Source organism: Colias croceus, chromosome 3, assembly GCF_905220415.1.
Source record: "Colias croceus chromosome 3, ilColCroc2.1".
NCBI lineage: Eukaryota > Metazoa > Arthropoda > Insecta > Lepidoptera > Pieridae > Colias > Colias croceus.
This window is the reverse complement of record NC_059539.1, coordinates 1814833-1841993: the sequence shown is the minus strand read 5'-3', so window position 1 is coordinate 1841993 and position 27161 is coordinate 1814833. Positions and strand designations below refer to the sequence as shown.

Below are 27161 nucleotides of genomic sequence, written 5' to 3'. Positions count from 1 at the left end.
TAATCTACGTGAATACTTAGTAGGAATTATATTTCGGAAAGCTACGCGGTATTTCACTAATCAAGAGGTTAAGTACCCATACAACCCTCTTATACTGGCTAAATTTCGAATTAAATAAACATACGAATAATAGTGACCTTTAAAGTTCAGTTGCAAGAGAGCACACGGGCAAGAAAACACGAAATGAAACTCCATATTTTATTCAATCATTTACTATAATAATAAGCACCAAACCATGTTTGGAATGTTTCGTATTGCACCAAACATAAACCAATCTTTAAGTTACATCATATAAATAGTACATCACTATATAAAATGGAGGTTCCGAAATAAATAAATTTGGTTACGAAACAATAAAGGCCACCATTAAAATTAAAGTACAGCCATCCCACGATTGAGAGAGCGTGATGTGTGTGCAACAAATTTATCAAGCCATTTTTATTGACACCGATTACACTTTGTACACTAAAACACACCACAACTGGACTCAACACATGAGACAAATACTATTAAAATCAACTAATTTACAAATAAACGTTTTACAATTTCACTACATAACATTATTATGAGCAAAACAAAACTACTACAAAATTACCACGTTTTGATGGAAAACAACTGTCCGTGTCGTATTTTTCGATAATTCTAATTTTATATTTTTTGTATTTTTAATTTTATTACATTATACACAGATATAGTTAATATAATAAAAAGCGACTTAAACATAGCGTAGTGAACAATTGTTTTCCACCAAACATTAAATAAATACCATCACACAAAATGATCGTTACTTTAGCCGTACGTGTTACAAGTTTATGCTGGCACGTGTGATCTGTGTCAATAATGGATCAAATCAAATTTATTTGGAATCACTAAGTTAATTCTACATTAAGATATGCATTACAATATGTTCATATTCAAATAAAAAAGATTCAAGAGATTGCAATTCAATTATATGAGATGATTCATAATAATTATGAGAGATGTGTTAAACAATTTAAACTATTTGAAATAAAATAAAATATATAAAACTTGTAACAAGTACTGGCCACATGGTTTGTACAAAAGTGACTTCATTGTGCAAAACATCTTTTCAACATTCCCAACTACAATATATCGAATTTCTTTATACTTTGTATCTATAGTAGAGCCATTTTAATAGGCAACATTTGACAGTTCAACAAAATTCAACAACGTAACCTAGTAACGACGACATAGAATAACATGATATTTCGCTTTGTTAGAACTGCACATTTGCTTAACTTTTTACAATTACGATTACATATTTATAGTAATATTGACCGATACAAGTAATTTTAAGATTTCATTTTACTGATAAACCATTCTAATCATAATAAACAATTTCTGAATTAAAGAACTGACGTCGCTACAATTTTGTGTCAATAAACCTTTTTTCTTTTTAAATACCAGAGACGTTACTCTAAAAATCGAAATCTGACATCTAGAATCGAATACATTGATTACTTGTGAATAAAAATCATCATAAATTAATAAAATATGTGTTTCAAGTTCGATTGACAAATGTTTCAAGTCCGTATCGATTAATTCACTTTAATCGATGTTTTTAAGCAAGTTACCTCTCTTCGAAGATAAAATTGATAGACGTCAAATGTTGCCTATTAAATTGGCTCGACTATAATGTTTATTTTTTATCATCCGACAACCCCCGTAACATATCTTAGAGCAGTATTATTTCCAGTGCGTGAAAGGGACAGCGCTATATAAGTTGTATAGCGCTGTCCTTTTCCCACACTAAAATAATACTGCTATAAGACGTCATGGTAAATTTCCTCGTTAGATATATTCAAATGGTTTTTGACCACAATTCGAGCATTGCAGTCGGGTTCCAGTCTTCATAGAAGATCACGTCTCATGGAATTTTATATGGTTTTGTACTGCACCATTTATCACATAGTATATTCCTTTTTCTTATGTAAATAGATATTTAATTATAATTGATGTAGGTTTTACTGTTTTTGATGGTATGTCATTAAATATTTACTAGTTATTTGCTCTGTCTTGTTGTAAAAATCGTTCATGTATGTATTAGATAAATCTAATACTTTGTGACGTGGAATATTGTCTTATCCAGTGTTTATATATTATATTTCACTCAAATTGCATTACCCTTGTTATATATCTGTATATTTTCGTAGATGTATACGCAAGTTAAATCATAGATTACATGGTAGCCTTTCGCGAGTATGGATAATTTTACACGAATAAAAAAAACAATACTAAATAATCTCAATAACAAAAAATATACTCAAAAGTTAGTTCAACCCCCGTGTTTACCATAAATTCGATTAAATTCAAATTCAATTTTTTTTAATTTAGCTGAGGGTATTCATAAAATTTCTTATAAAGCTCAATATATATACAGATTCAGTACAAAACCACACTAATCTCTACATCATAATCTTACTCGACGATGACCGTTTCGTTCCTTGCGTTACACCTATCATTATAAATTATCTTTCACTTCAAACATGAGGCTATCTAAATAAATACTTATAATATCATAAAACAAGTGTTACACAGAAAATTAAACAGGTATTTCCCGTCCACTGCATTATCCGTACAAAGGAACTATCTCCCACGACTTCTGTATCTATGGAATCATTCTTATACATATGAAGTACTTCGTTATAAAATTTATAAGCTGAAATTCAAGCTAAAACAATGAAAACAGAAATAAAATCTCACTCATAAAAATATTGGGGGTAGTTTGCAATACTGTTAATATGCGGGTAGTTGAACAAACAATAATATTACATGGGAGTATTCGAAATAATATTATATCACATACAAGACTGCGTTCGGGGAGTGATTTGAAGTATGGAAAATAGTCCTACATAGCCGCCGTTCCTCGAAACGTTGAAGCGAAAGGATCCCGCGCCGCCGCCCGCGACGCGCCAACTTGAGTACACTTGCCGCAATACTGCCTGCAATGGTACACTACTTTTATAGTTAAACCTGAATTTATGGCAAAAATAAAACATAATTTATAAGGGAAAAACAAAAATTGCTCTTAATTTTTGCTGTTTAGAATGCTTATTTTCAAAAAGTAGATGTGGTTATGTATGTGTGTGCGTGAGGTGTTGCATGTAGTCATGTTTTGTGTAATTGTGTTGCCTGTGATCCATGATCTGTGTAAAGGTGTTGCGTGTGATCGTCTTTTGTGTAAATGTGTTGTGTGTGATCATGTTTTGTAGCAAGGTGTTGCGAGTGATCACGTTTTGTGTAAAGTTGTTGCGAGTGATCATGTTTTGTGTAAAGTTGTTGTGTGTGATCATGTTTTGTGTAATGGTGTTGCGCGTGATAATGTTTTGTGCAAAGTTGTTGTGATTGATCATGATTTGTGTAATGGTGTTGCGCGTGATAATGTTTTGTGCAAAGTTATTGTGATTGATCAAGTTTTGTGCAAAGGTGTTGCGTGTGATCACATTTTGTGTTAAGTTGTTGCGTGTGATCACATTTTGTGTTAAGTTGTTGCGTATGATCATATTTTGTGTAATGTTGTTACGTGTGATCATATTTTGTGCAAAGGTGTTGCGTGTGATCATGTTTTGTGTAAAGTTGTTGTGTTTGATCATGTTCTGTGTAAATGTTTTGTGTGTGATCATGATTTGTGTAAATGTGTGGTGTGTGATCATGTTTTGTGTAATGGTGTTGCGCGTGATAATGTTTTGTCCAAAGTTGTTGTGATCGATCACGTTTTGTGTAAAGGTTTTTCGTGTGATCATATTTTGTGTAAAGATGTTGCGTGTGATCATGTTCTGTGTAAAGGCAACACCTTACACGTGTGATCACTTTTTATGTAAATGTGTTGTGTGGGATCATGTTTTATGTATTTGTATACGTATTTTTGTTACGTATGTGTGTTTACGTTGCGTGTGGGTGTTGCGTGTGGGTGTTGCGTGTGGGTGTTGCGTGTGGGTGTTGCGTGTGATTGTTGCGTGTGAGTGTTGCGTGTGGGTGTTGCGTGTGGGTGTTGCGTGTGATTGTTGCGTGTGGGTGTTGCGTGTGAGTGTTGCGTGTGAGTGTTGCGTGTGAGTGTTGCGTGTGAGTTTTGTATGTGGGTGTTGCGTGTGAGTGTTGCGTGTGAGTGTTGCGTGTGAGTGTTGCGTGTGAGTGTTGCGTGTGAGTGTTGCGTGTGGGTGTTGCGTGTGGGTCTTGCGTGTGAGTGTTGCGTGTGAGTGTTGCGTGTGGGTCTTGCGTGTGAGTGTTGCGTGTGAGTGTTGCGTGTGGGTCTTGCGTGTGAGTGTTGCGTGTGAGTGTTGCGTGTGTAGCGTGTGTGTCACACTCACGCTAGCAGTCGGAGGAGCTGAGGTCGAGCGGCGGCGGCGCGCGCTTGGCGCGTGTGAGGCGGTCGAGCTCTGCGGCCGCGTCGGAGCGCGCGCTGGCGGCCGGCGACGCGTCCGCGCGCGCGCCCGGCGAGCCCGTCTTCTTGTACAGCAGCGAGTTGAAGAAGTTCGCCAGCACGCCCTCGTTGCCGGGCGTGCCGCCGCCCATGCCGATCTTCGTGCCGTCCAACTGCAAGACATATTTATCGTTTTAGATATTGTTAGATTTGAACCGATCCTGCAAACGGATTGAAAAGAATCGATCTTTTATCGGAAACGAAATTTTTTTTTAACAAAAAAGTAACTTAAGCGGCTTCAAATCGTCCGAATTTGACCAAACTTAAACGACACCACACCAATATATTTGTACCAGCTTATAAATAATGCGGCCGTACACGAGCAGCTCGACCGGTTTGAGCGACGTACACGGACGGCTCGAGCGGTCGGTCGTTGACTGCCCGAGCTGTCGCTACAAAGCAGGCAGTTGACGGCTCGAAATGGTCGTGACGGCTCGAGCAGGCCGTGTACGGCAGTGAATGAATGTCCATAGTTCACCGCGCGGTCGCGGCTTCAAGGCGTCGATCTAAACTGCTTGAGGGTCTCAGCACACATATGGGATCGGAAAGGGATCGTAACCGTATCGCCTCGAGACGTTCAGAATGGTTTGTATTAAACTCCCTACTGCAACGCACACTAATCGGAAAAGTAACGTAATCGCCTCCCCTCGGAACAGGCTCCGAACTTGCAATTCCAGCGCTAACGGCTCATCGTCCCCGCGCTTACGTCTCTCCTTCCCCGCGCTTACGTCTCTGCCTGCTACGACTTGCCGTACTTACCGTTTTGAGGCGTAACGCCGGTGTCCCCTAGCCGTAGCCGAGTTGACGTACAGGCGCTGCTGATACGCTTTCGTCACGTGCATACGGTAGGTTGACGCCTGGTTGACAGCGAGGCGAAAGGCGTTAAACCCCTTCCAGACGACACAATTTAATCAGCCGATTTGATTGCCGATTGAATCGGGCCCAATTTGATCGTCTATCCACACGTACACAATTAAATCGCCAATTTTAGTTCTGCTCCGTTGCCGTTACTGACTGGACTTTTATTTTGCAACATGCCTCTTAGTAAAAAACAAAAATTGGGGCTGATTTTGGCTGTAACTACAAATTTAGAAGAAAGAAAAAGGATATGGAGCAAAGAATGGTTGCTTAAAAGAAATCGCCTAAGTCATATAAATATTGTTATAGAACTGAACAGTGTCGATTTCACAAATTGTATGCGCATGGACCATGACACTTTTAATGAATTATTATCTCTAGTACCTAAGCCCATACATTACTAAACGAGAACCTATTATGAGAGAAGCCGTTAGTCCTGAGGAGAGATTAATAGTAACGCTTAAATATCTAGCATCAGGAAGAGATTACAAGTAAAAATTGGCCAATTAGCGTCCACACCACCCAATTTGATCGGACAATCCCAAGGCAATCGCAAATCGGCCGATCCCGACCACCCAATGACCTTGAATTTCATATTTCCGTCTAGACGACCCAATTTGATTGCCAATCTAGTCAAATTGGACGAAAAATTGTGTCGTCTGGAAGGGGTTTTACGGTTACGATCCCTTTCCGATCCCATATGTGTGCTGAGACCTTGAAGCGGTCCGCATACGGGCGCGGTAGCGCACTGACCTGCGCGGCGGTGCGCTGCGCGGCCCGCAGCGGCGAGTCGGCGCGCGGCGCGGCGGCGCCGGCCTGCAGCGCGCTCAGCTGCCGCTGCAGGAACGTCTGCTCGTCCTCCGACGTGATCTCCGCCTCGCGGTGACCGCCGCTCTGCAACACAGTTTTATTTATTTAATTCAATTTATTTATTAAAGTAATAAATGATACATTAAAAAAACTACGTGTGGCACTCGAGGACTGCCGCGGTAAAGCTATCGCATGCTATGCCTTCAAGCCACACCTCCGCCCGTCGGAGTGGGGAGCGTGAGGTTTTTTCGTTACGGAATTTCTCGATTCGGTCCCCGCGCTCAAGGCCCGCGATAGAAGCTATCCAATAGCTTCAAAAAAATCGATTATGAGACGAGATTCGGCTACGACGATGATACGCATGTTTTTGCCAAACGCGAATCCTGCCTCGTGATCAATTTTTTTTCTATTCTATAAAAACTTCACATTTATTTATTTTTAAGTTTTATAGCATTTAAATGCTAGTTATAAAACTAAAAAAATTCAAATTTTATGAAGGATTAAAAAATATATTTGGAGTTAGAAAATTATATCGTACCTTTCGCGAGGCAGGTTGTACGATGACATCTCTATAATAATCATCCGGTTTACATGTCTGCATGTTTTCATATAATATGCTAATTTTTTTCATACTATCCCAGCCAGCGGGTCTGAAAATGAACATAATATTATATTAATACTAATAAACTTTTCATTAAAGCATTCAGGTGAAAAGAAATAGTGCTAATCCACTTTGACGCTATGTAAATGAGTGTCCAAATTGGCAAGTTACTTATCGCCATATTGTCCTAATTAGCAAGCTACATATCACCAGAGCGTCCTAATTGGCAAGCTATAGGTTACACTCACATGAGCACTGCATCCTTCTCCACAATCAGAGCTGGTGTCCTAAAGGGCAGGCCGTATATCCGGTGCGTGAGGTACTTGTACAGCAGGTCGCAGTTCTTGTCCTCCTTGGCACTCGTATAGAAGAGGGCCGCTCCGTACTGGAGCGCGAACCGGCGGATCCACTGCTGCATGAAGTCGAAGTGCTCGTCGCGGTAGTCGTGCTCCTTCTCCAGTGTGCTCATGTAGTCAGTCTGTAGAGTAAGTCGATAAGGTTAAAATAGTTCTAACAAGATGTTTAATCATGTCCAAATTCCAAAATACCAATTATTCGTGGGAAAGTAAGCTAGGGCTAGTAGCTTAAGGTATGGGAAAAAATTTCATATAGTCAGGTGAAACCTTACATTAGAGCATACAATACTTTTTATCATGAAAACAAAAATCAATGAAGTAGAAATACTTGAGGGTAAGTTGTTTGGACTTGTATCTTAACAATCAGATCGAATCTTATAATAATTCCATCTCCATTCTACCCAATCAACATGTTTCACTCACCTTAGTAACCACAACCACGATATCCAAACCCAAATTCGTGAACAGCACATTCTCTGGCAGCGTATTATCCTCCTCATCACTATCGAGCTCATCTGAGAGGTTTCTCGACGATCGCTTCATTGGTGACGACGCTGTGGGCTCCAGCTCGTCACCGGGCTCCGTATACCGTATCCACTTTTGTACCTGTTGTTTTTTGCTCTGTAACTTTTGTTCTGGAATAGAAAATTTGGGTTATAAGCGCTTTGTTACGCGAAAATAGCGTTAATGAGCAGTTTCATTCTTGCTTTGGAGAAGGTAATGTGCGATAGACATACAATAATCAACTATACTAACAATCACGCTGAAAAATTGTCCGAAGCAAAACTCTGCCTACGCGTGTATTAGATAGATTTTTCTAATGAGAGACTCAATAGACTTTGAACATTCCTACTATATAATAAGGTGTTAATTTCAATGAATGTTTTATCCATTTTTTGACGACCTTAATAATTTACAAATTAAAACAAAAAACACATGATTAATAACTATCGACTATAAAGAACATATGTTTTTTATTTGTGATTTGTGGTAATTAGGGAAACGGATGCATATGAAACTATACATTCCACACAATGCATTTTCAAGCAATATTAATAGCATGTACGTTCTGCAATAAACTTTAATAACATTATAAAGAAAACCGTAGAACAGTAAACCACCAAACACATATTTAATGACCTGCGACGGAAATAACGCTTACTTAACGAATAACGAATTAATGCTCTCTGAGTCATCTAACATCGGTTGAATGTTTATTTACATATTTGAAGGTCCTTTTAGAAAAGTTTTGTCACGATTGCGTTCTGAGATATATTTCTCAACCATAATTTTAGATAATATGTGTACCTCATCGTGTTAGTCAGGTTTTTAGCACTTGAATGACTAAAAAAATTGCGCTATTGTGTGAGTTAGATGCTTCATTGATATTTCGTATGTCCACAATTTGAAGATTTTATCAATGGAGGAGGTAAAACAAAACGGAGAAAATAGTAGTATAATTAATATAAAGTATAGACTATCGAGAGCATCTGATTATGAGCGAGATTAAATAATAACTGAATTTTCTCTCCAGACCATAGAACATTAATAATCGATTAGTTTTATGGATAAAGTCAATTTTCCTATGAGTTACAAGAGTAATAAAACACCTGTTTCTTATTCAATTTGCATATTTAAGACCACGATGACAAAGGCTGTCGGTTCACAAGCATCAATGTGGAATCTTAATGCGTTATGCAAATGTTGTGTTTGATATTAAAATCGGAATACGCGATGAAAATATGAAAAGTTGACTTTGATGTTATCGTTTCGCAATGGATGGAGGATTTATTCATAACTCGTAAATGGCATTTAATGAGAAACTTTACAGATTTATTAAACAGTCAGTTAAGTCGTAAATAACAAACAGACACTCATCGTCATCTTTCCCAGCCTGTCTAACACGCGTTTGAAATTCCTACCCATTGTTTAAACGTAATTTAAACCATAATTCAGCCGGCTCTTCAAAGAAATCGTGAAAGATCAAAGATAGGAATATGACTATTGCATTGTACTATTAGAAAGTCTAGTTTAAAGTCTAGGCAAAGATTCAACACGAAAATACTATCACGGAAGACCGATCTCGACCGTTCATACGAATATATTTTATCCACCTGGCACACTTAAATACAATACCTCTTTACTTTCACGAATAATAATTATTGTTAAGTTACGTAGAATTAATTCGGTAATCGACAGAACGGTTAACTTCGTCGTCGTAAACAATTTATATTCTGTAGTGCTACCATTTTTATGTCGTAATTTAATTAATGATAGATAAGATTAAATGCGATTACTGGACTTATTTAATTATACGTTTGATACTAACAATGAATTGGAATCTAGTAGTTCTCACGGGCGATGCGTAGGGTTGTCAAATTTACTTTTCTACGATTATTTTTTGGTTTCGTAATGTTTGAAGTGACCAATATATTCAACTATGTATTAGAAAAATGTAGCTGCAGAGCATATGAGATGACGACCGGTCTTACTGATGACCAAACTGACCAAAGGTCAGTGACAAATTGAGCAATAATACCCCATACCCCATGTTTTCTTTAAATAAATATTAAATATATCTTGCTTATCTTACAAAGTGCTAATCATCAAGAAATGCGTGTAAAGAATACGCAAAGTGCACATCATACACTGCGTACTTAGTAGGTACGCAGCTATCAATCCGCCTACAGTTAATCGATTGTCACCGCGATGACGTCACACGGCATGCTGAGTCACCGCGAGAAATAAACACGAGCTTACGGAGATGCTAAGCTCAATGCAACCGGTTCTACGATCAATACACGGGGAAACAGATGTTTATGTTGTGTTAGATTTATTTTGATTTGAAGAAAATTCAAGAAATGTTAGCGATCTATGAATTGTTTACTTTAATAGGGAACGAAATATCGCGACACCTGAATGAAAAGTTAAAACTATACTATCCATACTATTATAATATTATAAATGCGAAAGTAACTCTGTCTGTCTGTCTGTTACTCAATCACGCCTTAACTACAGAACCAATTTGCATGAAATTTGGTAAAGAGATATTTTGATACCCGAGAAAGGACATAGGCTACTTTTTACCCCGGGACATAGGATAGGTTTTATCCCGGAAATCCCACGGGAACGGGAACTATGCGGGTTTTTCTTTGACTGCGCGGGCGAAGCCGCGGGCGGAAACCTAGTCTTAATATATATAAATCTCGTGTCACAATGTTTGTCCTCAATGGACTCCTAAACCACTTAACCGATTATAATAAAATTCGCACACCATGTGCAGTTCGATCCAACTTGAGAGATAGGATAGTTTAAACATGTAGGTACCACGGGCGAAGCCGGGGCGAACCACTAGTAGTATTATAAAGCTGAAGAGTTCGAAGTAATAATAGAGAAGAATAGTACTGCAAGGTTTTTATATTTCTCCAACTTCATGTTAAAGAATTATAAACATATTCATGATATAAAAGCATTACTCGTGAGAATGTGCTAATTTTTTATCAATATTAGATACCTACGCAAAAGCTTTGGAATGTTGTAACTTGAATAATACAAGTAATATGATTCTTCCTCGAATCTGTTATTGTCAAATAATAACTGTTTCAAGTATGTATTATCATCAGCTCACTTTTTTCTACTGTATGAGTGCTGCCGCTTTAAGTGAAAATCATGATAGCAATAGGGATAAAGACATTTTTCTAATGCAAATTTTGACCAAGTACATACAAAAGAAAACTGTCTGAAACACACGTTCATCATATTGTGTTAAAAGATCATAATACAAGAGGAGTAAGTTTTTAGTTACAATGACCCAAAAAGACAAAGATAATAAGCAAGCAGGCATTGGACATTAATATTCTACCTCTAGAGATGCATTTTATGACTCATGCTCCCTATGTACTAGATATGACGGTTTTAAGAATAGATCACTGAGACTGATGTGTTAATGAAGATCCATTTTCATATTACGGTGATGGAAGTTGCCAATTACAAGTCTTTATTCTATTTCTATCTAAACTACAGTCTACAGGTTATTCAGTTACCTGACATAAGTACCTACCTATATGTATATCTTTTTTTAACAATCTTCTAAATCTTAAAAATATATTAATTTTCTAATATAAGTAAAATCATTCTAGAATGAAATGAATTTTTTATTAAATTTATTTACTCATTTTATCTGTAATATTTACGATTTTTACAGGCAGTGACAACCCTACCGTTTCAAAATAAAAGTAGCCAAAACTTCTCCTTATAACATCAACAATCTGCACATTGCAGTCCAGTCAACAGTATAGATATCAACAGCATAGTTTCGGATTATCTAGAACATAAATCAGCAAAAATATTAATTTAATATCTTTCGTAAAAAAACTATTCTTGCGGATTCCTAGTGATCATGAAATACAAAAATAACGAACTATTAACGAAATATCAAGATATTTAGAAATTTTCTGATGAAATTAAAAGGCATTCACATTTTTCTTTTTTATTATTAATGAATGCACTGTACAGTTATTGTGTCTTTGTGAGAGGGTTAGGGGTTTGACAAAATCAAACAGTTAATAACTCAGGCCCCGGAACCACAGACACAATAGAAAATCTATTGTGTCTGGGACTGATCGGGCCGCTTGGGGCTCAATGGGTTAAGAATTTAAAAAACCAGGAAAAATTAAATTTCAAATATAAAATACATATAATCTGTCCAAATATCTGCTCATAGTCCGTTGACTGATCGCAGATGTCAATAATAAAAAAAAAAAAAAAAAAAAATATATAAAATACAAATCAAATGCATTTTTATACCATCCCATATGCGATAAAGTATTGCATTTAATAACTTTTAAAATTTATTTAGGCTTGTCTCAACCATTGATATACTATAAGCAACTAAATTTACAATTACCCAAAAGGATGTTAAAAATAGTGAATCAGCATGGTACAAAACATTAATACAAATAAATACCTTTTTATGGTAGTAATTCTCAGTCTATTTATATCTATACTAATATTATAAAGCTGAAGAGTTTGTTTGTTCGTTTGAACGTGCTAATCTCGGGAACTACTGGTCCGATCTGAAAAATTCTTTCGGTGTTAGATAGCTCATTTATCAAGATAGGCTATATATCATCACGCTACGGCCAACAGGAGTAGGGCCACGGGGGTGAAACCGCGCGGAGCAGCTAGTGCTATATATAAGAAAACTTCCCAATAGACACATAGATTGATAAATTATTGTGTATCATTATGAGTCTAGTTATTCGTTAATAACTCACCAGGCGTGAGATCCAATTTGTCTATATGGTCGCCGAGCACAGCCGCCCACGTGTGCAGCTGGTCCAGAATACCCCATGGTGTGGTCATCGCCACCGTGAATATCACCAATGTGTGAGGGAATGTGTCTTCATTAAGTGCAAATTTGAGCAGGTTTGTGTGCCCTGGATCCCCATCTAGTACCCATACACTGAGCCTTGTGTGGTCTGCAAATATAATGCATTTTAAGGAAGGGTTCGGAAGACTTTGTTAATAAATAGAAAATAACTTAAAGTCTAATTAGATTTATTTTTTTGCTTCAACATAAATTAAATAGATAACAAATAAATGAATAGGTAGATACTTAAATAATTACATATTTACCATATTAAGTACATAAAATAAATACTTATGAAAGAGCATAACCATATTACATGAGAAATCTCAACCAAATATGTAAATAAGTATAATAATGTTAGAATAATTAAAAATATTTTTTTATTTTTACATATTGTGAATTTAAATATGGTATCAAGGTATTGTGTAGATTTGTATTAAATTTTTTTTATTATTCTTATTGCGGAGACCTAATCAAATCAAATCAAATCTTATTTGCTTGTATATGGTCATATTATAAAGGTGTTAATATACAATATTTATATCACATATATTATTGGTCATCGGAGAAGCTTTAATTTATAAAGAGCACACATCTCATCAATAATGAAGCTATTTATTGTTTAGTGTTAGAATCATAAATAACAATTTATCATAGATAATGCCAATATATAATAGAATATTCAATTAACAAAACAGATTTTCAATTGTAAACAATCATAACACAAACTGGGGGATTGCTATAAATAAAACTTGTATTTTTTTTTAAAAAAACCACAGTCTTTTAATAAACTTACCATCTCGATATTCATCTCTTACATCTATATATGCATATTCCAGAGCTGACCCCTTCTTTGGGTCTTCAACACCTTGTAATTTAGCTATGAGTGTTGTTTTACCCGTTTCATTATCACCCAATACAAGTACATTCTTATTTGATGGTAATTTTGTGTTCCCTTGATTTTGGACCTCTTCTAAAATCGCAGACCTGGAAATGAAAATCACTTTAAATGATGCAGATGCACGACTACATGTGTCATAGGTGTCGTTTCCCTTCCAATTTCCACATATACAGTTGTGTCGGATTCCACGACTGTTTTACAAACAAAGGTAAAACGTCGCAGCTAGGTCACATATTTCTCAGGTACGACTCTTGACATCACGTAGGTGTGACACATTGGATACCCTATATGGATGCTGCATGTTACTTGTAAATGAACATTGAACAATTACCATAAATTATCCTTGCCGTCTCCATTGTCTTTCTTTTTAGATTTAAGCCCATTAACTTGGCCGTTTGTCTCCATTCTTCAGAAATGATAGAAGATAACAACGGCACAAGAGGCTTTTCTTTCGTTTTCGTTTCTGCCGTTCATACGTCACTCTTGCAGACAGAACAGATAATGAATTCTCGTGTTTCGAATGTTGCTATATGATTAAAAAGACAGATAAAAAATAAGCAGCGAATATTAATTACACCAACTAGTTTTTCCTGTTCTGTGACTATAATAATTAAATTTAAATTATTTTAAATTGATGCAATAATATTATATCCCATCAGAGATTTCTCGTATTTATTCAAAAATATTTTCCTCCGATACGCTAGTCGAAAAATTGAAGTAAATTGTGTAAGCAACACGTAAACGAGCTCTGCACTTGATTTATTTGCACATTTATTGTATCACTAGCTGTGCCCCGCGGTTTCACCCGCATTGCTCCGATTCTGTTGGTCTTATCGTGATGCTATATAGCCTATACTATAAAGCCTTCCTCGATAAATGATCTTTAAAGCACCAAAAGAATTTTTCAAATTGGACCTGAGATTACCGCGTTCAAACAAACAAACTCTTCAGCTTTATAATATTAGTATATTTATATTGTGTGTTATATTGTAACAAACACAAATGAGCAAACATATTTAATTAATAAATTAAGGATTTTCACAAATTATAAATACGTGATATTGTATATGACGGAAGAAAAAGGCCCGAAGGCTATTTTTAAAAGGTGACGTCAGCAATTCTGACGTCACCATCATCAGGGCAGGCGCTCATACTCGAAGTGGAACGCCTGTGGGTATTTTTACTGCCCTTTTATTCCACGTCGTAATTATAGAGAGAGCTCCGAACGCTCCAACGGCCGGCGCGTGAATGTGCTCTGTGCCGTCGGACGCTCGTATTTAAATTAAACCATGACACACAAGAATTAGTTTGAGAGTGTTGCCACTCTAATTTTTGCAATGAATTTTTATCATTTTTAACAAACATTAATTATTTCGTTAATTTAACCACTTATTTAAAAATATTTAAGTAAACTTTAGCTAGTTATAATTATTTAGTAGTTTGACGGTAGTCGTTTATTGTCGTTGCGCCGACACGGCCATACTGACAGGCGGTGCGCGCTCTGCACCAGCCTCGTTGTAAAAGTCTGTAACAATGTCAAGTTATAATCTTGGCATGTTTTTTGTCGGTTCTCGGAGAGTCTCGAAGGTTCTCGTAGATTTCTCGGAGGTTCTCGTAGATTTCTCGGAGGTTGGTTCTCATGGATTTCTCGGAGGGTCTCGTAGATTCTCGGAGGTTCTCGAAGGTTCTCGTAGATTCTCGGAGGTTCTCGAAGGTTCTCGTAGATTTTAACTGTTTTATTAAGAAATCAGTTTTTTGTACTCACTTTATTTAATCTAAGAAGCTAATCATGTTCTGACATGAAATAATGACAACTATTCATCCACAAAATACTAAACCAAAGTTACGTCTAACACGGCCATATTGACAATCGTACGTCCTCGTCCGCCTTTTCTCGTATTACAATACTACGGTAGTTCATCTCGGGATTTCAAAAACACACTGCCTCGGCCACACTGACCTTACATAACACTAAACACTCCACATGACAGAAGCAGTCCGTTCGCGTATCATGCGACCAACACCTACTCATTTGTGACATAGGCAGATTCTCGAAGGTTCTCGTAGATTTCTCGGAGGTTCTCGTAGATTTATGCTTATCACAAAGAGAGGCGCAGATAGCACGCACAATTCCTTCGATGAACCACACTCCCGTTACAATAATCCACGTAACAAACTTTTACTTTACACAACGCACGAGAAAAACACAAACGCCAGTATGCCGTTACAAAACTACGTAAACGTTTAAAATTTAAAAAGAGTGAGCTTGAATTCTATCCCACTTCTGATGACGGAAGAAAAAGGCCCGAAGGCTATTTTTAAAAGGTGACGTCAGCAATTCTGACGTCACCATCATCAGGGCAGGCGCTCATACTCGAAGTAGAACGCCTGTGGGTATTTTTACTGCCCTTTTATTCCACGTCGTAATTATAGAGAGAGCTCCGAACGCTCCAACGGCCGGCGCGTGAATGTGCTCTGTGCCGTCGGACGCTCGTATTTAAATTAAACCATGACACACAAGAATTAGTTTGAGAGTGTTGCCACTCTAATTTTTGCAATGAATTTTTATCATTTTTAACAAACATTAATTATTTCGTTAATTTAACCACTTATTTAAAAAGATTTAAGTAAACTTTAGCTAGTTATAATTATTTAGTAGTTTGACGGTAGTCGTTTATTGTCGTTGCGCCGACATATAAAATATAAATTATTTAAACCGGTTTCAAATAAATTTTGGGAATTGTAATATAAATTGGTTGTGAAAGAACAAGGTTGTGAACTGTTTGTGAACGTTCACGGTTGTGAATGTTTGTATTGCCATTATTAAATTGTTATGGTTTATTTTGCCAACTGTCAAAGATTATAGATAACCACAAACAAAATGATTTTGATAATCAAAGTCAACAATCAACATCTGTGTCAACTGTCAACATCCAAAGCAAACAGATTTGAGATTTGTGAAGTTGATCTTTGATGTTATTTTCTTTGTCACAAATATTTTATAATAAAAACAAACCGATAATTGATATCCTAGCATCTATATTGTATTCAATTTAAATGAGGACTGTATTTAATAAGACAGAAAGGTACTAATACAACAAGAAAATGTCGAGGAAACCTAATTCCGGAAAAAGAGGCAATTTGTCGCAAGTGAGTCATTATAATTTACTTCACATTAATGCTATATGATCTTAGACCGTAACCTTAGACCATATTAAAGAAAATAGCAGGCAATATATTTTTAGACTTGCCGTCAGATACCCTATTCGTAATATTCCAATATAATATGTTCATATTTGTTATTTCTTATCAGCTGATTGTATGTCAACAACATAATTCAGTTATGTATTTGCATTCTCAAAAATTGCACCTTTAAAATAGGGTATTCTAGCAAAGAAAAATGAAATTTCATTCATTTTAATGAATATGATTTATTGATGCATTAAACCCAAGTTTACATAGGATTTTTGCAATTCTTAAGCAATTAATTTTTAATTTCCATACCGTCATATTAATGACATGCATGTTCCTATAAGATAAAAAATTGTTTTGTTGACAGTTTGGCCTCATAGACATGCCAGATTTAGACGATGAGCCAATGGATTTATCTGATGACGATGGAGACCTAGAAGCGGAGTTAGCTGCGATCACTGGTGGTGGTGGCAAGAGGAGCAAGCCGAAGAAACCAGCTGCGGTGGCACCAGCTGACCTGGATGCTATGATTGCTGCTAGCTTGAGGGATGTGCCTTCTGATGATGAGGGATCTGGTAAGATTTCATACTAATTAAATAAATAAATAAATATAATTTATTGAAGAGCTTACAGTGTGTCTTACATAACTAAATAAATGCATATATTCAAAATTTTATATCTATACAAGTGAGATATTTTAAACATTATGTTGATTGTAACATGTATTTAGACAATGTAAAGTGAAGTCCCATGTCCCCTAGTGGGGTAAGGGGCAGATGCATTACATCTGTTTCACTGATCGATTTTCTTTAGGAACAATGTAGGTGATCAGCCTTCTATGTCCTATCAGACTAGACTAGACAATGTAGTGTTAAGTTGATTAAATATATTCATACTTATTTATTTGTAATACGTCTTTCTGAAAAAAGAAATATCATGATGATTACAATATTTGAGATTGGTTACTTAGGATATCAATATATTATGATGTCTTTATTAACAACTAGCTGCTCCGCGCGGTTTCACCCCCGTGGCTCCACTCCTGTTGGTCGTAGCGTGATGATATATAGCCTATAACCTTCCTTGATAAATGGGCTATCTAACACCGAAAAATCGGACAAGTAGTTCCCGAGATTAGCGCGTTCAAACAAACAAACAATCAAACAAACTCTTCAGCTTTATAATATTAGTATAGATGAGAGAGGTGTTCATTGACAAGAATAACATTAATCATTCTTCCCCATTAATCATCACTATTTACCTCATGTCATTACATATCTACAGGTGATGATGACGACCCAGACTTACTTAACGAACTACAAGAGCTGGCTCTTGATGATGAAGCTCCCCGACTCAGCAGGCCAGCTCCCCCACCACCAGGAGCTGTTAGTGCAGAAAACAGTACCGTCAGTTTGTTGCAAGAGAGGATATCTAATTATACTATAGCCGAGAAGGCTGCTAAGGATAGTGGCGAAAGTAGTAGGGCTAGACGGTAAAGATATAATGAAACACTTTATTAAAATGAAGATTAACTCCTTTACTTATCCACATAATTAATCATGTTTCATAAGCATGCTAGTTTATGGTGTAACTTTTCATTATTAAAATATAAATAAAATTGAACTATTGTTCAGTGAGTATAATGAATGGATATGATGTGAAAAAAAAAACTGTATAATAACAACATGTTTTGTTAAATTTAATTTGAACTATACTTATTTTGTTACAGAAAAATGAGGCAACCATTATTGTATTTGTTTTAGTGTAAAACTATTTTTCGCAGTTTCGGCCGCGGCCTGAAAACCCTGAACGACTTACTAAAACAAGCGAAAGCTGGCCGTCCGATCAACGACGAAGACATACCTCCCGCTGTCAGTGTTGGCAAGCCAGCTGCACCTGTTGCACCATCAGCCCCTCCAGATGTAGTTCCATCAACTCCAGAACCAGTTCCTCAGCCACCAGCTCGAAGGGCCCCAGCTCCTCCACCGCGTGCGGAATCCCTGGAGAAGAGACCAGCAACACCGCCTGAGCCGAAGGAACCGCCACCACAGTTGCCGACGGAGCCTGTAGATCCAGCTAAGGAGGAGGGATTGAGGTTTATTTTAAGTAGGTTATGCTTATTAAATTACTTGTTTTAACAATAGTCCAACTATGGAGTTTCTTGCCGGTTCTTCTCCATAGATACTGCCTTCCGAATCGGTGGTATTAATGTTAAAAATATGTATTGACATTTCAAAAGTGCTTATCGAAGAAGTCTAATTGAATAAATAAATGTTTGATTTTGAACTATAGTTTTGCCTGGAAATTTTTTCCAAGAGTTTTGAACAAGGTTGAATTATAAACTATTACGTACATTTAACTTTTTTCGTATTTGCACCGGGGTATATTTTCCGCTAATAAACCCTGCCATGTAGCATACATGGTATTTTAACGATATTTATTTTCGAATTTTATGAAAAAAAATGAGTAGGCAAAGAAAGCTATGTCCAGGAATTTTGTCACCACAAATATTTTTCGACTTTTTTTTTATCCCAGATCAATAGAGTAAATTAAAACAATAATCTTAATATTGGCAATCATTCCAGAACGCAAAGAAGAGTTCAAAGCGGCAGCTCTAGCCAGCAAGCACGCCGGTGACAAGACCATGGCGCTCGAATACTTGAAAGTTGTGAAACAATTCGATATAGTTGTTCAAGCTTTCCAATCTGGTGAAGCCATGGACCTGAACGAGCTGCCCACCCCCGAGGCTATCGCTGCTGCTGTACGGGCGCAGACCAGTGAGGAACAAGTGCAGAATTCTGCTGGTGAGTTGGGAAGTTGGGTTATTTTTAGCAGATTTACTATAAAAACATGGACTCACAATTGCCACAAAGTCATCGTTAAAAATGTCCAGAGTATTGTTATTGTTATAATTACTAGCTTACCGCCCGCGGATTCGCCCGCTTAATGTCGAAAACCTAATAAATTATATACAAAAAAACCTTCCTCTTGAATCACTCTATCTAAGTATTAAAAAAAACCGCATCAAAATCCGTTGCGTAGTTTTAACGATTTAAGCATACAAAGGGACATAGGGACAGAGAAAGCGACTTTGTTTTATACTATGTAGTGATAAAGTATAAAGCGTTCATTAACATTATCACATTATTTTGTTTTAGTAATGTTTAAAGTATTTTATATTGCTCATTAGAAAACTCTGCGTAATTAACGCATAGGCAGAGTTTTGCTTTGGACTATTTTCGAGCAAGTTTAAGTCTTGTGAAACAGCTTTTAATAACCTCTTTGTTAGTGACAGCTTCTTAACTGCAATTTCTAAGACATGGACATTAATTTAGAATTTTTAGTTCTACTTAATATCCTTTTTCAATTAGAACCAACCCCAGCTCCAGTTTCTGAAGGGACACTCATCACAGCGTCCACTGTAGATGAAGCGTTGAGGCAGAGACTTGCAGCTTTTCAGGTAAAGCCAATATATTTTTCTTGATTTATTTGCATTCATAGTATTTTTTCAAATTCATCTGCCAATAAATTTTTTGGTAGCAGAAAATATAATGTGCTTTCGTAACCAACTTCAATCAATTCTTCAATCAACTCAACTTTAAAATCATAATACTAGTGACTTAAAGACTGGTTCTACTAAAATTTGAAGTTATTTGTTTTTTCAAAAATCGCTATATCATTTTAATTTACTTTTGCTTTTTTTTTACAGGAACAAGAAGCAAAAGCCAAAGAACAAGGCAATTCCTCAAAGGCCCGTCGTATGGGGCGTATAGTGAAACAGTATCAAGACGCAATCAAGTTGCACGCTGCGGGCAAACCTCTGCCCCTGGATGAACTGCCCACACCGAACGGATTTGCCCCTATACCTGGAGTGAGTTTAAAAGTGTAAAAAAACTTATTAATGTTAGATTTTAGATAGATTTTGGAGGAAGATGAAGAATTATAAATCGATTGAGGGTAGATTTGAAATAGGTTTCCGAATGATTTAACATTCATTTAAATTGGATTAGCCGTTGCCACGGTATGGCAAAAAGAAGCGGGCTAGACACCCTCCTCGTGATCGAATTTTTTCTATTTTTTAGGCTGCATTTCCACGAGAGATTTGTTTGTAAAGAACCCTTAAAAATGTAATATTCTTCCTAATAATGTATCTTCGTGTGTTTTAAAACGCCAAAATAAGTAATAAATCGTGTTCTTTCTTTCTTTCTCTATTAAAAAATTTCGAATTGGCAATGGTCAACTAAAGATTTGTATGTTTTACAGGAGCAACAAAGCCCCAAACCAGCCCCAAGTCCCGCTAGCCCCCGAAGTCCCGCAGGCCCCGCAAGCCCCAGTGTCCCCGCACCGTCCCCGCGACCGTCCCCACAATTGTCCCGAAATGATAAGCAATTGTTGCTCTTGATGCACAGACAGAAGGAGTATAAGGAAGCGGCTATAAATGCTAAGAAGAGCGGTGAGTTATATTTTGTATCTTTTTTGTAAGTAGTTAATTTTGCTTTTTTTCTTGATTGACAAATTCAGTTTGTAAGATAATAAACGCACTAAAAACGACATAGCGTAGCATTTAACAAGAATCACGATACAAAAAGAATAGGTTCGATTAAATGCGATATTGTGACGTCATAGTTGATAGTTCAATCACAATAAGAGAAGTATACTAAACGCTATTAATGTGCGTTTGTATTGCAATTTTGTAAGGGTCAAATAAAATAATCAACGGTTATTTATCTACAAAAAAACTTGTAAAGCAAAGTGTATTTTTTAAAATAACATTTAACACAAATATCATTGATATTCTTATTCTTAGTCGAATCTCTTAGTACTAAAAAAACACACTCATAACCTAAAACTATAATAATATTTTTAAAATACCCCACAGGTAACATAGAGCAAGCAAAGGAATACCTTCGCGCGGCGAAAGGGTTCGATTCCTTGATAGAAGCGACAAAGGGTGGTCTGCCCGTTGACTTGAAATCTATCCCTCTACCGCCTAAGGCTAAGAAACAAATTGAGGAGACGTGAGTACTTATATTTCATTTAATTGTCAAAATTAGACCTTCATATGATGGTTGTCTTGATTGCTTGAATCTTCCAATCTTAACCATTTCTTATAATCCTAGAAATAATCTATATATTTTTTTTACATCTAAGTGCAAAAATAACAGATCTTCATTTTTCCGGATATATCACCGGCAATTACTTAAAACAGTTTTTGTTATTCACGTTTTTTATGTTTCGCAGACTAAACACTGCAATGTGTGTTTAATATATACTTTTTATATTGTAAAATCCTAAGAAATATGTCATAAAAAGCCCTCATTTCCAGTTTCGACATAGTAGCAGCCGAAGATTGCGACCCGAGAGAAGATTCCCTCATTACCAGCGACGGTGATGACGTCATGTCGCGGTTACACGCACAACTAACCCGCCAACTGAAACTGTGCGTGACTAACCGTGACCATTACCGCGCTATGGGCAACATAGCGGAGAGTAACCGCTTTGAGCACATGGCGGTTAGCGTGAAGCAGGATTTGGATGTGGTTGCGGTTGCAAAAAGGTAGGTTTAATAGGAAAAAATTGCAAAAAATATTGTAGATAACCCATTTTAATACTGTGCGTCAGTAACTAACCTAAAATGTGGGTTTGTTAAGAAAAAATCGCAAAAAAAATCCTGTTAAATTGTGGGTGACTAACCGTGACCATTACCGCGCTATGGGCAATATAGCGGAGAGCAACCGCTTTGAGCACATGGCGGTTAGCGTGAAGCAGGATTTGGATGTGGTTGCGGTTGCTAAAAAGTAGGTTTCATAGGAAAAATTCACAAAAAAATGTATTAGATAACTCGTTAGTTGAGGCTGTTCGTCACTAATTGCCCTAAGAAGTGAGTTTGTTAAGAAAAAAATACAAAAAATCGTAAAGAAATCCTGTTAAATTGTGGGTGACTAACCGTGACCATTACCGCTATGAGCAATATAGCAGAGAGTAACCACTTTGAGCACATGGTGGTTAGTTTGAAGCAGGATTTGGATGTATAGTGGCTGTAGCTAAGAGGTAGGTTTAATTGGAAAAAATAGCAAAAAAAGCACAAAAAAAATAGGAATAAAAATCTGTAGAACTGTTTGTAACTAACCATGACCATTACCGACTATTAAGAAGATTTGAAACGTGACTTAATTTTCTTATTTTGTAACATCGTTTAGAGCAGTGTGTAAAATCAAACAAATGAAAATTTATTTTGCAGAAAGAAACAACTTTGATATCAATTAAAAACAATTCCGCCACCTGTTGTAAATTTCTTTTTCTGTATATTTTAGTGCACACGTAATTTGATATGCTTTGAACTCATACCATAAAGTGAATTGATTATTTGAATTCCAGTCTGAACCAACCGCCACCCACGTTCCACTACGAGGGCCGTCAGTTCGCGATAGTGCAGTGCAACAGCGACCTTAACGAGAACGACTTAGAGCTCACAATCGTGCGCGGTATCGCGTACAATGTGCCCAACCCCAGGGAGGTGGATACATATGTGAAATTCGAGTTTCCTTTCCCGCAGGTGAGGTATTTTATGGTATTCAATTGGTTATTTAACCCATTGAGCCCCTTAGGGCTCAAAGGTCTTAGGTCAAAATATGTGATTTGATTAGTCAAAAAATTATGAAGTTAGATATGTGATTTGTTTGTTAGATACATAATAATGTAGCACATAAATTATGGCGTATGGGGAAATGTTGGTACATAAATTATGGGGAATATAAAAAATAATTAACGGACTATAATTTATGCAAATGTGTAATTGTTTGTGAAATCATAAAATTTTATTCATTGATCCGATTTTATATGTTTGGTCCTTCGAGTCGGATTGTTTTAAGACCGCCATTTGTGCAATTAATTTTGTTATGTAAAACTATTCATATTACGTTCGTCCTGCCCATACAGCGGCAGGCGAGGGCTTGTCTACACGTGTTTCAGTGTCACGCTGTTCAATTTGTTGTTTATTTTAGTTATTTTGTACAATAAACGATAAACAAATGAAACACTAAGCAGGACGCGCCGGCAAGTGAGCGCACAGCACTCGTGAAGGACACGAACAGTCCGCAGTACGACGCGACGTTCGTTCTGCCCATACAGCGGCAGGCGAGGGCTTGTCTGCGTGTTTTCAAGCGGCACGGTGTCAAATTTGAAGTTTATTCTAGAGGGTGAGTTGGATGTTTGTTACTTTTTGGAGTGAAAACTTCTTTAGCGGCGTTGGGTATAAAATCTTAAACTCGCGTCAGGACACGTGGCCTGATCGAAAAAGCGTAAGACGGATGTTTTTTTTTTTGCCCTTATATTCCATGCGTAAGACGGATACCATTCCAAAATATCAAACATGCTGAACGTTAATAATCAAGTTTTCACACTCCCGGAGTGCAACCCGTCTTTTTTTTTGTTTAATTAGTTTCTTTTATAACTAACCGTAGCCATGCCCGTATATATGATAAATTTCTATCCTATAGTCGAGCCAATTTAATAGGCAACATTTGACGTCTATCAATTTTATCTTCGAAGAGATGTAACTTGCATAAAAACATCGATTAAAGTGAATTAATCGATACGGATTTGAAACATTTGTCAATCGAATTTATTAATTTATGATAATTTTTATTCACAAGTAATCAATGCATTCGATTTTAGATGTCAGATTTCGATTTTTAGAGTAACATCTCTGGTATTTAAAAAGAAAAAAGGTTTATTGACACAAAATTGTAGCGACGTCAGTTCTTCAATTCAGAAATTGTTTATTATGTTTAGAATGGTTTATCAGTAAAATGAAATCTTAAAATTACTTGTATTGGTCATTATTATTATAAATATGTAATCGTAATTTAAAAAAGTTAAGCAAATGTGCAGTTCTAACAAAACGAAATATCATGTTATTCTATGTCGTCGTTACTAGGTTACGTTGTTGAATTTTGTTGAACTGTCAAATGTTGCCTATTAAAATGGCTCTACTATAATCATAATAATTATGTAAAAAATAGTGAAAGCATCTTATAAAAAATTTGCTGAATATTACGTATACTTCCCTAATGTTGTAATTTTGTAACAATATTTTTAGTTCATATAGAATATTCTATAGTGTAGTCTACTCATCGTCAGCCTAATCTTATCTAATGTACCCTGGTATTGACTATCGTATCCTCTAATTCCTACTATGCGATCCAACAAAGAATAGGATTGATTCAGCGCCATTTCCAGACGTCATAGGCGTTCATCTAAACGAATTTACCAGATTAAAAATTTAACCATTTTGACGTTATATTTTCTCTTTGTTGAATCGCATAGAAGTGTTTGTAATGTAGTGTGCCCTAATGTATTGTGTTCTAGTGTAGTGTACTGTACAATACTCCAACGTAATGTACCCTAGTGTAGTGTACCCTAATGTAGTGTACCCTAGCATAACAGTGTATAGTCTAGTCTAAAATTCCCTACTTTCCTGTACCCTAATATAGTCTTGTGTACCCTAGTGTAGTGTACCCTAGTGTAGTGTAGTGTGGTGTAGTGGCATATCCCGCAGGTGTAACCTGTTGTGTTGCAGTGGCTGGTTCAGCAAGGACACGATGTTGGGCGCAGTTTCAGTGAAATTGGCGCCGCTTGAAACGCAAGTCACGTTGCATGAGGCTTATCCGGTGAGTGTTTTAAGAGATTTTTTGGGAAATTACGTTTGAAAAGATAAAAAAATAATAAATTGGATGAATAGGGTAGATGTTTTAAGATCTCTTGTGTTTTATTGATATGAAAAAAACGAGGTTTTTGGGGCGGGATCACAATCACATTAGAATGGAATATAAGAATAGAATAGAATAGAAATACATTTATTTCCATAAAATGATACAGTACATTTGATTACATAACCATAGTTACTTATAACTACAAAAAAAACGAAGGTATAACGTCATAATGTGTAGACTAACTAAATATATTATATTTGTATTACTTCAGGGAAGGGGATAACTGACTCAGCGTAAATGTGTAAGCAGCTGAGGCTGTAACGCTGCTATTACATTTTGAAGTGATACGGTTTATGATTATTAAAAAATTAAAAACATTTATTATACAAACTGTCTAACTTGACTTTATTACAGTTAATGGACGGCCGTCGTCCAGCGGGCGGCTCGCTCGAAGTGCGCATGCGTGTGCGCACACCACTATTGCAACAGCAGATAGAACATACCAAACACCGCTGGCTTGTTATCGATAATTGATAAATAAATAATATCGATGTTTTCAAACTACCCTCATTGGCGTATGATAAATAAATATACTCATAATCGTTAAAAAATTGTCCGAAGCAAAACTCTGCTGATGCGTGTATTGGGCAGAGTTTTTGCATGAGCGAATTCAATGAAATTTGAACGTTATTGCTGCGATATAAAGTGTTAATTTCAATGAACGTTTTATGTAACGCTGGGTCATTTTTGGCGACTTTTAGGGGCGATTGTGTCTAGTTGTTTATAGTACTTTAATGAATTTATGTTTATCTGGAAAAGAAGAAAGGTTTGTTCGTTTAGGAACCTTTTAAAGATAATGAGTGAAGTTTTATTCTTCTATGCAATACGAGCTTTTTTGTAAACTTATTATTTTATAGAATTGCATTTAAATGATATTCATCGATCGACGTTTAACTTAATCAAATCGTATCGAGTAGTAATTAAAACTGTGTTTTTCTGTAAAAATTCAAAATCATTTTTATTGCTATGTGATATTTTTTAGCTATATTTATTGAATAATTAAATTAGATTTTAATATTCTGATTAATTGTCATCCTATTTACTCGATCTTATCTTAAAGTACATACTTTGAAAGTAACATTATATTGCTTTTTTAATTCGACTTATCAATTTTTTTACAGTGACGAGTAGTCCTAAATCTATACTAAAATTATAAAGCTGAAGAGTTTGTTTGTTTGTTTGTTTGAACGCGCTAATCTCGGGAACTACTGGTCCGATTTGAAAAATTCTTTCGGTGTTAGATAGTTCATTTATCTAGGAAGGCTATAGGCTATATATTATCACGCTAAGACCAACAGGATTAATTATAAAAGAAAATAGACAAAGAACGTCAAAGTATCTTTTGTATTATTTATATCCAAAAATAAATCTAATATAATTATTGCTAAAAGCAATCAAGCAGCTATAGATCTGTGAGAAATTTAAATCTCAAATAAACACGTTAAAAGAACCTTTAAATAAAACTAGCTAGCTTTTACGCGCAGCTTCGCTTTAATAAAGTTTGATGAAAAATTACAAAAGTTCAACTGAAAATATCGTGATCGTGAAGTAAAATTCAATCAAAAATAATAATAAAAGACGTGTGGCACTCGGGGACTGCCGCGGTAAAGCTATTGCATGCTATGCCTTCAAGCCACACCTCTCGTGCCCGTCGGAGTGGGGAGCGTGAGGTTTTTTCGTTACGGAATTTCTCGATTCGGTCCCCGCGCTCAAGGCCCGCGATAGAAGCAATAGCTTAAAATAAGTGTTTATTTGAGTCTTAAATTAAACTTGAATGTATATAATATATGTATGTAATTATACCTAATATATGAAATGAAAATGTCCAAAACCATATTAATTGTTGTTAATGTAATT

At 36.2% G+C, this 27161-nt stretch overlaps 2 protein-coding genes across 6 annotated transcripts; one reads left to right on the top strand and one right to left on the bottom strand.

The window, feature by feature from the left end:
• Window positions 1–1660: 1660 nt before the first annotated feature.
• Window positions 1661–13823, bottom strand: LOC123706467 (cytoplasmic dynein 1 light intermediate chain 2). Its single transcript, XM_045655767.1, has 9 exons — window positions 13670–13823; window positions 13234–13424; window positions 12343–12546; window positions 7490–7701; window positions 6959–7188; window positions 6648–6759; window positions 6053–6193; window positions 4329–4554; window positions 1661–2963 (listed from the first exon to the last, which is right to left on the bottom strand). The coding sequence occupies exons 1-8, from the start codon at window positions 13741–13743 to the stop codon at window positions 4330–4332; spliced, it is 1389 nt and encodes a 462-aa protein (XP_045511723.1). The 5' UTR covers window positions 13744–13823; the 3' UTR covers window positions 1661–2963; window position 4329.
• A 2471-nt stretch (window positions 13824–16294) lies between these two features.
• Window positions 16295–26257, top strand: LOC123706459 (coiled-coil and C2 domain-containing protein 1-like). 5 transcript variants are annotated; one of them, XM_045655740.1, is made up of 15 exons: window positions 16295–16488; window positions 16898–17105; window positions 17815–18022; window positions 18314–18636; window positions 19116–19334; window positions 19902–19990; window positions 20240–20401; window positions 20794–20983; window positions 21410–21548; window positions 21857–21974; window positions 22216–22328; window positions 22909–23086; window positions 23578–23729; window positions 25091–25202; window positions 25659–26257. In XM_045655740.1, the coding sequence occupies exons 1-15, from the start codon at window positions 16444–16446 to the stop codon at window positions 25776–25778; spliced, it is 2376 nt and encodes a 791-aa protein (XP_045511696.1). In that variant the 5' UTR covers window positions 16295–16443; the 3' UTR covers window positions 25779–26257. The 5 variants fall into 5 exon arrangements, with proteins under 5 accessions (XP_045511696.1, XP_045511698.1, XP_045511699.1 ...); XM_045655742.1 differs by having other exon boundaries at window positions 21857–22010; window positions 22252–22328; XM_045655743.1 differs by lacking the exon at window positions 22216–22328 and having other exon boundaries at window positions 19914–19990; window positions 21857–22087.
• Window positions 26258–27161: the final 904 nt, after the last annotated feature.